Source organism: Marmota flaviventris, chromosome 1 (assembly GCF_047511675.1).
Source record: "Marmota flaviventris isolate mMarFla1 chromosome 1, mMarFla1.hap1, whole genome shotgun sequence".
In the NCBI taxonomy this organism is placed as follows: domain Eukaryota; kingdom Metazoa; phylum Chordata; class Mammalia; order Rodentia; family Sciuridae; genus Marmota; species Marmota flaviventris.
In genome coordinates this window covers 164454796-164466100 of record NC_092498.1, presented here as the reverse complement: position 1 = coordinate 164466100, position 11305 = coordinate 164454796, and the positions used below count along the sequence as shown (strand labels likewise).

Sequence of the window (11305 nt, the reverse complement as noted above, 5' to 3'; positions counted from 1 at the left end):
TGTCTTCATGTTTTTTGTTTCCTTCATAGAATAAGTAATATAAGGTTCTTTTAAGAATTCTTTGTACTTAAAGCCTAGTTGGCTAAATTGGTTCCTTTTTAATTTGGTGAATATGAAGTACACTTTCATTTTTTAAAAAGTGTGACATTCAAAACTGAAGGATGAACTTCAGTTTTTAAAAGGCAGAGTTTAAAAGTTCAGGGGGGCAGAATTTGATGGTGATTGAGGAAGAGCCTCCTGCAATCTTTCCCCACCGATATCAAGTTGAACAATGCACTAAACTATTAGCATAAGAGCCAAGAAAATCAGACCATAGTGCCGGCTCTTAGTTTAACAAAACAAAAAGACCATTGAAGAAGACAGGAAAGAAAAAGCTGCCCAGGTCACTCCCGTTGCCTCTTGCTTGAGGGTGGGAGAGAAAATTAAATTCAGGCCCTGCTCTTGAAACCCAGCACTAGGCCCATCATGGTGAAGCTCAATGCTGGGCAAGGCCCTGTGACCCTTACCACCAGGCCAAAACCTGTGAGCTGAACTGGGGGATCTGCTTTAGGCTAGGTGACAGAGATCGACTCCACCACCCCTGTCCCAACTTCAGGCAACAGAGCCCTGAGCTCGACTCCCATCTGCTAGGGAAAAGGCATGAAAGGTAACAGGGTTTTGTCTGAGCTCTGGATTAGCTTTAGGATCTTTAGGCAGGGACCTGTGGTCTGCAGTATACATCCAGGATTAGGCTTCAGCAGTTCCAGCTTGAGTGAGCCTGGAGATCACCTGCCTTCCTAAGACCATGCAGGTCTCTGGCTATGAGACTCAGGTGCCACCCAGCTTAACAGCACCCTTGGTGGCCAAGGGACTACCTCCACCACTGATCCTGCAACCTCAGGCATCTCAGCTATTACCAGGCTAGTGCTCACAGATGGCACTTAAAACTGCCCCAGCACCAGGCAGAGACCTGCACCCCCGTGGGACAGACTCCTGTTTTGTCCTGCATCACCACTGGCTGTGGTGTGGGCCTTGATATAAACTTGAGGATGCAGGTTCTTTTTTTTTTTTTTTTTTGAGAGAGAATTTTAATATATATATATATTTTTTTAGTTTTCGGTGGACACAACATCTTTGTTTGTATGTGGTGCTGAGGATCGAACCCGGGCCGCACGCATGCCAGGCGAGCGTGCTACCGCTTGAGCCACATCCCCAGCCCCCCTCAGGATCTTATAGCTGTGAGATTCAAGCATGACCAAGCTTAACAGCTTGGGTGACCAAGGTTCTGTTTTTACCAATTAATTTAATTTATTCTAAGAGTTTGCTTAATTTATTCAAATAATTTAGTGCCCCATAATATGTATAAATTTATTTGTATATTAAATAAAAAAATTAACAAGCAAAAAGTATGAAGTTCAAAACTGAAGGGTAACTTTAGCAAGCCCCATGGCATCTAAGGCCACTTTACTCAGTCTGGAAAATCAGGCTTAGCTTGGGGGCTGAGAACCAGGCAGGCAAGAGTTAAACTGAATCCCAAGCTTATTCTCTAGGCAGTTTAGTACACCAAATTCCTTCTACCTGGAATGTTATCTTTTTCTGTCTCTGTCTGTATGTCTCTCTCTCTGGGCCTCCAGTTAACATTCAGCTGGGAGTGAGCCTGCCCTCCAGATTCGCTTCTACACTTACACTTCAGCAGTACCCAAATCTGCCTTGGGGTCTTGACTCTCCTGCTTGACTATAAATTCCTGGTTGGGAGCGATATACCATATCAACAGAGGAAAAAAAAAAAGTATTCCACCAAAGAAAAGCCCAGACTAGAGGGCTTCACTGACCATATTTTTTAATTCTCTATGGTGTCTCCAATGGGTATTCAGTGAGTTTGGACAGAATAAAATTATGAGTTAAGAGAATAGTTTAGGAGCCTTCTGCTACTTGTGGTGCATTGGTACCCATGCTCACAGGTGCAAATAGACTATCTCAGTGAGAAAGTGGTAGTAGATATTGATTACCTGAGGAGCTTTATCCTGCTTAACCATCGCTGCCAAAATGGTATGTCACAGACCGTCCCAAAACACAATGGCTTAAAAAGATAAGCATTTATTTTGCTCACAAGTTGGTGGATTGCAATTTAGACTGGGCTTAGCTATGTTCTGGTCTTGACTGCAATCGCTGACATGTAATTGACTAAAACAAGCCATGGGGCCAAGGGATAGGAAACACCCTTTTCCCCTGGTTGTTGGAAGAAGTTGTATGTGCATTTTTGTTTGTTTGTTTAGGGGTAAATTTCATTTTAATGGTTTTGGCATCAAATGAGGGAATAAACAGAGCCATTGAGATTCCTGGGTGAATGGGGTATGGTAGGGAAAATGGACCACTTACTTGCATTGGATAAAACTTTTCTCATCAGGTAGCAGAGACTGAGAAATGAAATTCAAATTTATGCCTATCCAAATGTTGAGACAGAGCTTGCTGCAAAGGTGCGAGAGTCTCCTTCAAGGGCAGCAAGAAGTCAAAGCATAGACACTGGTGCAGACGGCAGCCTTTACAATAAGACAAAAAGGAAGCCATACTCTTTTCCAGGAGGCAGAACCAGCTGCCCCCAAAATATTCTGGTTTGGGCAGGAATGAGATTGCTCCAATCTCACTAAGATGAGGACATGACAGCAGAAACTTGGGAAGGTTAGAAAAAGATTTGCTGCTTATTTATTTTAAATGATTTTTAAAATCAACAACAATGTAGCACTGTCTCACTTTAATCTAAACCCTTGCTACTCACCGTGTGGTGGGACTAGCAGTGTGTCACCTGGAACTTAGAAATGCAGAACCTCAGGACCCATCCTAGATCCAGAATGAAAATCTGCTTTTCAAGAGGATCCCAGGGTAATCTAATCTGAATGCATCAGTTGGCAAAGCTAAACTTTTTCTCTGCAGAAACTGACATTTCTGTCACAGCTGCTCACTTTCTGTAGGGAGATTGCACGTGCATTTGAAAGCCCCCAAATAAACTTTTCCTTCTTAAAATGTGGAAGTGAGAAGAATTGGGCTATTAAAGCAACCAATCTGTGGTGTCTACATATCCCATATCTCTTTCCCATTGCTCAGGGAGAATTCTTGGAGGTTGGATCTCCAAAGGACCTCCCAGCTCTGGCACTGATGGAAAGTCCCAGTGGGTGGTAGATTTCTACTCATGGTTCCTGCAGATGGCGCCAAATGCAAGCCAATGGTTTCTCTAGGCCCTTCCCTCTATTTGCTGTTCATAGTTTGCTTCCCTCTATTTGCTGTTCATAGTTTGCTTCCCTCCTATCCTCTCTTGCCCCAAACACTATTCTAGTTATCTATGACTAAGTAACAAAGTACCCCAAAACTTGGTGGGTTAAAACAATTAGCATTCTATTACATGGAATCAGTTGGTTAGAATTGGGACCCAGGTTGGCTAGGCAATTCGGTTCCTTATGGCTTCAACGGAGGTTACTCTGGTACTCAGCAGGCAGATGGGTTGAACTCAGGGCTCCAAGCTGATTTCATTCATGTGTCTGGCACCTGGTTGGGGATGGCTAGAAATAAACTCCTCTGGGACCATCAGCCACACCCTACATAACCTCTACAGCTTGGCCATCTCATGGTAACTGGCCTTCTTCCATACATCGGCTTCCTCTGAAACAGGTGTTCTGAGAAGCTGCTTGGCCTGTTATGACCTAGCCTGGTGTTATGGTTTGGATGTGAGGTGTCCCCCAAAAGCTCATGTGTGAGATAATATAAGGTTTAGAGAAATAATTGGGTTATGACAGCCTTAACCCAATTAGTGAATTAATCATCTGATGGGATTGAGTGGTAACTGAAGGCAGATAGGGGTCTCTATTTGTCTCTGGAGAGTGGAGTCTCTCTCTGCTTCCTGATCACGATGTGAGCTGCTTCCCTCTGCCACACTCTTCGGCTATGAAGTTCTGCCTCACCTGGAGCCCTTGGGTATGGAGCCTGCTGTCTATGGACTGAGACCTCTGAAACCACAAGCCCCCAAATAAACTTTCCCTCCTTAAATTTTTTTTTTTTTCTTTTAGTTGAAGCAGCAAAAAATCCAAGACACCTGGGAAGTCACACAGTGTCACATCCTATCGGTCATAGCAGACCAATAGATTCCAGGGAAGGGGCAATAGTCTCCACTGCTCTAAAGGAGAAGCATCAAAAGCCACCCACCCAAAGCTCCAGGGTTTGTCCCTTGTTCCTTCCATCTCATCTGTCATTGCTCTCAGATGAGTTATCTCCCCCTCAGCAGTGGCTCTTAAATTATAATCCTGGATCAAGCAATATCAGGATTTTCTGGGATCTTGTTAAAAATGCAAATTGTCAGGTCCCACCCTGGATCTACTGAAGCAAAACGGTGATGGGAGGGGGGGGTGGACAGTGATGTGACAGGCCCTCCACATGATTCTGATGACCCATAAGGCTGAGGGCCACTTGGTTCCCACTGGTGAACCCCAAGTGATGACCCAAGACTGTGATTTCTGCCTTCAGTGTCCCATCTGAGGTGATCAAGGATGGAGAGTAGCATGCAGGTGGGCCATATGGTGGAGTATGGTATTGTTATGGGCTGGAACACCAAAAGCCCAATCTAGAAGAACTGGGGTGATAGGAGGGAGAGTGATAAGGCAAGCTATGTCCTCATTGGAGAAGCATGCCTGTAATCCCAGCAGCTCGGGAGGCTGAGGCAGGGGGATCATGAGTTCAAACCCAGCCTCAGCAACTTAGCAAGGCCCTAAGCAATTTAGCAAGACCCTGTCTCTAGATAAAATATAAAAAGGGCTGAGGATGTGGCTCAGTGGTTAAGAAGCCTTGGGTTAAAACCCCAGTACCAAAAAAATAAAATTTAAAAAGTGAGCTCATGTAAGTAGCTTCAAAAGGGAATGAAAAATATCCCCGGGTATTCATAGCCACTAAAATATAATAGTGACACAGATAAAATCTAACACTTCCAAAACAGTTTCTAGGTGTCAGCAATTTATTACAACCTTGGAATATGATACTATGACTCCTAGTTTATAGATAAGAATACAGAGACCCAGAGAAGTTAACTCTGCAAGACAATTAAATTATGGGTCAGTAACAGAACCATGCTTCAAACATAAAAGTGGTATTTGAATCTTCTTCTTTTTTCATAAGCGATACCACACCTTTCTTGACCTATGGCACCCTCTGAGAGTCAGCCTCTCTGAGTGGAGCTGTCAGAATTAATCATGAGCTTACTGGGTGTGAGAAGTCTTCCCAAATATGTGTCCCAAGGGCCTCAGCATTTATTCCTGCCAAAAGGAGAAGCAAAACAGAGACGACCATTCTAATGTAGGGATGTGGAACAAGGTGTCTGAACGCCTCATGGTTGTGGTGCGCTTGGGCTGGGCTCTCCCTGTGCAAAAGTACAGGTTAATATTGCCCAGTTGCTATGGCAATGCCAACCAGTGGTCACTCTGAACTCAGACACTGGCTCCCAGGGTTAGAGGATTCTGAGCATAGCCAGATAATCACAATGTCTCATCAGCGCTGTGACCTCCAGCCTGCCTGCTTTGCAGAAACTCTCTCACAGATAACCTTTTGATGATAAAACCTGTATAATAAATGTGTGGATCCAGCTCTGGGTCACTGTTTTTCTTAATCTCCCATTGCCCCTCGTGGGTTTCTGGGGGTTCAGCCATGCAGGTCGCAGCCGTAATGGACATTATGTTAATTCAGCATCCCTTCCCTTCTTTTTGTCCCCAATATTCAGTCCAGTAATCATTCCTTCCCCTTGCAGCTTCTGCTTCTGCAGAATATCCAGTGGATAGGCTAAGAGAAATTATAACCTTGGGTGCCATGGGTTCCAGAACTTAGCTGTAATTCCATCAGCAGGTACGTTTTCCTGCCAATTCAGAAAATGAGCATGAGAACCAAAACAGGCCAAGGAAGCGCAAGGCAAGATTTACTGGGAACTTCTGGAAAAGAATTTCTTGAGAACCAATGGAATAGAGGTTTTCTGCGGTTATCGTAGGGTTCAGACGTACTCTTGAAATTGCCATAGTCAGCCCATGACCACACACTAAGGATCAGATGAATAGAAGAGATCCAAAAAGCATTGAAGACAGCAGGGCCGTGAAATGGGAGCCTTCATTGAACCATGCTTGATCTCCACCTCTCACTGGGCTTTTAAGTTGTATGAGCCCATCAATACTACCCTGGCATGGCCTCATTTGGTTCCTGACCACTTCTCTGGAGACCGTCCTACATTTTCAGCCATTTTATGTAACAGGCTCAGCCTGAGGGGGTGTTTTAGTCAGCTTTTTTTGCCACTGGGACTAAAGGACCTGACCAGAATGATTGTAAAGGAGGAAGAGTTTATTAGAGGGCTCACAGTTTCAGAGGTCTCAGTCTATGGACAGCCGGCTCCATTCTTTGGGGCTCAAGGTGAGGAAGGACATCATGGCAGAAGAGTGTGGCATGGGGAAGCAGCTCACATGGTGATCAGACAAAACTGAGAGAGAGAGAGATTCCATTGGCCAGATACAAGTACATACCCCAAAGCCAGGCCCCCAATGAACCACTTCCTCCTGCCACACCCCACCCGCCTCCAGTTCCCACTCAGTTAATTCCATCAGGATCAATTTAGTGATTAGGTTAAGGCTATGACCCAATCATTTCTCCTCCAAATCTTCTTGCATTGTCTCACACATGAGCTTTTGAGGAACACTACATCTAAACCATAACAGGGGGTCCATCACCACTCCTAGGGATTACCCTGTCAGAGCTAGAGGGCGGAGTCCAAATTCACTAGCCATTAAGAGTTGGAAGAACTTTTCTAAAGTCTCTTTCAGGTGTGGAAATTTAAGCTATGAGAAGTAATGTACCCAAAGTTATCTTGGGAAACATTTAGCTGGCACAGGTGAGCTCTTGAATGCCTAGCCTATTTACAAGTGCCCCTTTGTGATGCACTTATTTCTGTTCAAGGGGAACCTATTTCCTCCATCACCGAGTTAGCATTTCAAGGACGGGCTGGTGGGGGCCACCTGTCTCCTGTGATCTCTCTCATTTTTCCATTTCAGAATGCCAAAGGCACTGAATTACTATTTTTATATACATTTTTAAATATGTAATTTGGGGGGGGTACCAGGGATTGAACCAAGGGGTACTTAACCACTGAGCCACATCCCCAGCCCCTTTTTTATATTTTATTTAGAGACAGGGTCTTGCTAGTTGCTTAGGGACTCTCTAAGTTTCTGGGGCTGGCTTTGAACTCACAATCCTCCTGTCTCAGCCTCCTGAGCTGCTGGGATTACAGGCGTGCGCCACCGCACTCAGCTAAACATGTAATTTTGAATACTTTTTTTGTCCTGAGACTTTCAAAAACCCTCCCTTGAAATAACTGGAGATAGGCCCACCCCTAATATTTTGGGTTCCAGAGAAGAGTGAAATGAACACCTGTATTCCAAATACCTAAATATTCACATCATAATCAAACAATTATTTAAATTTGTTCTGTTTACCTCAACAAATATACTTTCATAAAGACCATGTATATGGCCTATTTAGATTCTACAGAGTCCCTGACACCATGAAAGCACTAGGAAAGCAGGGGCCAGGCCCCAGCCTGACCTCCCTCGCCCATCCACATTGAGAGGGACTTCATGTGCACCCATGGAAACCCCAACCTCCATCTAATCCTTATGAATGGCTTTTCTTTGGCCACTCCTCAGACTTAGAGGTGTGCACTGGCCACACTCAGGAGGACAGACACAGGGAGGAGGAGGGTGCAGGCTCAGGACATCTTGGGCAGGGAATTGTGTTTTCCTGGGAACCTGGAGAGTGTGCAAGCTCTAGCGGGCATGCCACCTTGGCCCCATGGACTCCCCACCCCCTGGGGAGGGTCAGGTCAGAGAAGGTAGGAATGCTGCCCTCCAAGGTGTGGGACCCAGGGCAGGGTCCCTCTTGGCCAGATCTCGGGGTAGTTCTAGATCTCCACCCATGTCAAACAAGGTCCTAAAGCAAGATTAGAGAGAAGCCTGGGCTAGCAAGACTGGACTCTGTGACCTTTGGCAGGTCCTACTACCTCCTCCTGTTGAGCATGAGGAAGCTGGAATGCTTTCATATTCCAGAACCTTCCGTAGAATCCAGGAAGCACAACTGAGTTCGGGCTCCTCATTCTAGCCAGCAATATTGAAATGCTGGCCTCATCCTCCCAAGGAAGAGTGAGCCATGGTGAGGAATCCGCTTGCTTGCTTTCTTTGCTTTTTCTTTCTTTCTCTCTTTCTTATTATTTTTATTTTTTAAATTATTATTGTTGCTGTTTTGGGCACCGGGGATTGAACCCAGGGGTTCAACCACTGAGCCACATCCCCAGCCCTTTTAATTTTTAATTTGAGACAGGGTCTAAGTTGCTTAGGGCCTTGCTAAGTTGCTGATTCTGGTCTCGAACTTGTGATCCTCCTGTCTCAGCCTCCTGACTTGCTGGGATTACCCACATGTGCCACCACACCCGTCATGCCTTTATTTCTTGATCTCTCATCTGGAAGTCCCAGGATGTCCATGCAAGCAACATTCCCCCTCCTCCCCATCCCCAAGACTTGTCCCAGAGACCCAGGGAACTAGCTGATCAATGCTCCTGCCTTGGAGGACACCATCTTTGGGATAATGTCACCACAGACCACCCAGATGACCTGCTGGGCCACAGTTTCTGCTTGCTGAGTCCTTAAGACTCAGGTTCATTGAAAAGCTTTGTACAAAAGCTCAGGGTGTGGGGTGTGTCCCTCCTTCTGGAAATAAGAGGGGAAATCCTGGTGATGTCTTTCCCTGATAAACCCAAGCCCTCTTCAGGAAATACAGCCATGAGAAGTGGCTCACAGACAGGCAGGACTAAGGATTCTATAGAAAAGTGAAGAGTGCAGGCACACAGACAGGAGGACAAGGATGTGCACAATGCAGTTACAAAAGGGGAGTCAAAGGGAACCCCAAGAGTCAGCAGGAAGTGAGGAGATGCACCTCAGGATAGAAACAGTCTGCTGAGAGTGTCCTTGCAATGGGACCCTAGATGGGGAAGGCCAGGACTGTATATGCCTAAGGACACGGAAACACCAACATCTTCCCAGGTGTGTGGAGTTATGGAGTGAGTCTCCTGAACAGGAAATGGAAATGAGGGGCACTCCTTGCAAGACAGAGGTCAAAGTACAGAAAGCCACAAGATCAAGATGGGCAGGGATTTTGAATCTCTTAAGAATCCCGCTGTGGGAAACATCAAGAAGAGAGAGGCCACTGCTCTGCTGTTGTTTGCAGGCAAGTGACTCAGCTGAGCCTCCACCCTCTGCTCAGGGGTCATTTCCTGAGTGGGCAGTGCAAAGGTGAGCATGGGTTTTGTGGCATTCTCAGTACTTTTTCACAGTTGGGTCTCTTCCTGGGGGAGCCATTTCCACATGAAGCCGGGTTGTCCTCTGACCAGATGAAGAGTCCCTGGCGGGGTCCAAAGCTGTGAGCCACAATGAGAGAACATGTCCACTTCACTGCTGTGTGGTTCTCAGGCCTTTGAGAGACCTGACAACTGGCTGCCCAGCTAAGAACACCTGTGTGTCTGGAGGTCCAAGAGACCAAGAAGCCTATACACTAGACTTCCCAAATCAGCTCCCAACAAACTAAAACAGCCCTGCAGGTTTACATGAGTCTAACAGTGCTAAGCCAAGTCCACGGCCTGTGCCAACGACAATCCAGAAGAGAAAGGGCATTTTAGCTGGCTCTTAGGCCAGATGGTAGAGGCAGGGAACAGTTCCCAGGGTGGGCATGTAGAAAGTTTTCTGGTACTTTGGATTAAGACAGGATGCAGTGGTCCTAAATTCTTCCAGTCAGACAGAGTCAAAAACACGTCTTAGCAGCGAGAATTCATCCTTGTTTTTGTCACACAAAAGTTGGTGGACACTGGCCCAGGAGAGCGCAAGGCCAACTTGACAGGGGTTGAGGAAGCTGCTGCCAGTTCTGTGGGCTGCAGCCCACCTGTTCCTCACACCCCTCATGTGAAGTAGCGGCAGGGTGTGGAGTCGATGTAACAGTACTGGGTGCACCGCAGGTCTCCATATGACCTGAGGAAGGCAAAGACACAGGTCAGGGCAGACACGGGACAGTGGGCAGGCAAGCTCCTGCCCAGATCTGAGAGCAAAGCTGTGTTCTAGAAGGCTACCTCAAAAAGCAGCTCCTTCGCCACTGTACCAAAGGCCAGGGTTTCTATGAAAATATTTCCATTTTTCTTTGGGTTGCAGGGATTGGAGGAGTTGAGTCGGGTCTCTGGACTTTTTTTTTTTTTTTTGCCTTGAGCCTCATCTGAGCGACTAGGGTGGCAGGACAAGCATCCTCAAGTCCTGAAGGGGTCCCAGTGCCATTCATGAGGCCCATGGTACTGAAGATACACACGTCCAAAATGCCTGTACTGGCCAGATGTGGCTATTGAGTTCTTAAGAGATGGCTGCTGTGACCAAACTGAATTTAAAACTTAATTTTGTACCAGGGATTGACCCCAGAGGTGCTTAACCATTGAACCACGTACCCAGCCCTTTATTTTATTTTATTTTTACTGGGGATTGAATTCAGGGGCACTCGATCGCTGAGCCACATCCCCAGTCCTACTTTGTATTTTGTTTAGAGACAGGGTCTCACTGAGTTGCTTAGCGCCTCACTAAGTTGCTGAGGCTGGCTTTGAACTTGAGATCCTCCTGCTTCAGCCTCCCGAACTGCTGGGATTACAGGCGTGCACCATCACACCCGGCCTAATTCTAACTATTTTACACTTGAATAGCCACATTTTTGAGGGATGCCATATTGGACAGGGCAGTCTATACCTCTGTAAAACCAAGTGATAATCCCAACACATTGTCTTATACATGATACATACATTCAGAACTATCCCTCTGAGGCTTCTAGGGATGAGGGAAATAGCCACAGTACCCTGGGCTCTGCTCCACCTGAACTCCATGTCTGAAAGTCTGCATTTTTTTTTTTTAGTGGAGGAGGGTACCAGGATTGAACCCAGGGGTGCTTAACCACTGAGCCACATCCACAGCCCTTTTTTTCATTTTATTTAGAGACCAGGGCTTGATGACTTGCTGAGACTGGCTTTGAACTCGAGATCCTCTTGCATCAGCTTTCCCAGCCTCTGGGATTACAGGCGTTGTGCCACCAAGTGCGGCCTTATTGTCTACCCTTAATTGTCTCCACGGAGCCATCAAATAGCTCAGCCCTGCCAATTTTCTGGCAGGTGCCTATTAGAAGCCTTCCTTGTTTCAGGAAGTAGGCATTGTACACAGACACATATTTGTAGTGAGGTCCTGGC

General features: G+C 46.2%; 1 protein-coding gene across 1 annotated transcript in view; it reads right to left on the bottom strand.

Annotated features, from left to right (window-relative positions):
• Positions 1–8569: 8569 nt before the first annotated feature.
• The window catches only part of Colq (collagen like tail subunit of asymmetric acetylcholinesterase), a 35241-nt gene continuing 32505 nt past the window's right edge, over positions 8570–11305 (bottom strand). The window contains exon 17 of the mRNA XM_071618567.1: positions 8570–10061. Coding sequence (XP_071474668.1) covers positions 9992–10061 — 70 coding nt within the window. The 3' untranslated portion in view covers positions 8570–9991. The remainder of the gene's footprint in view (positions 10062–11305) is intronic.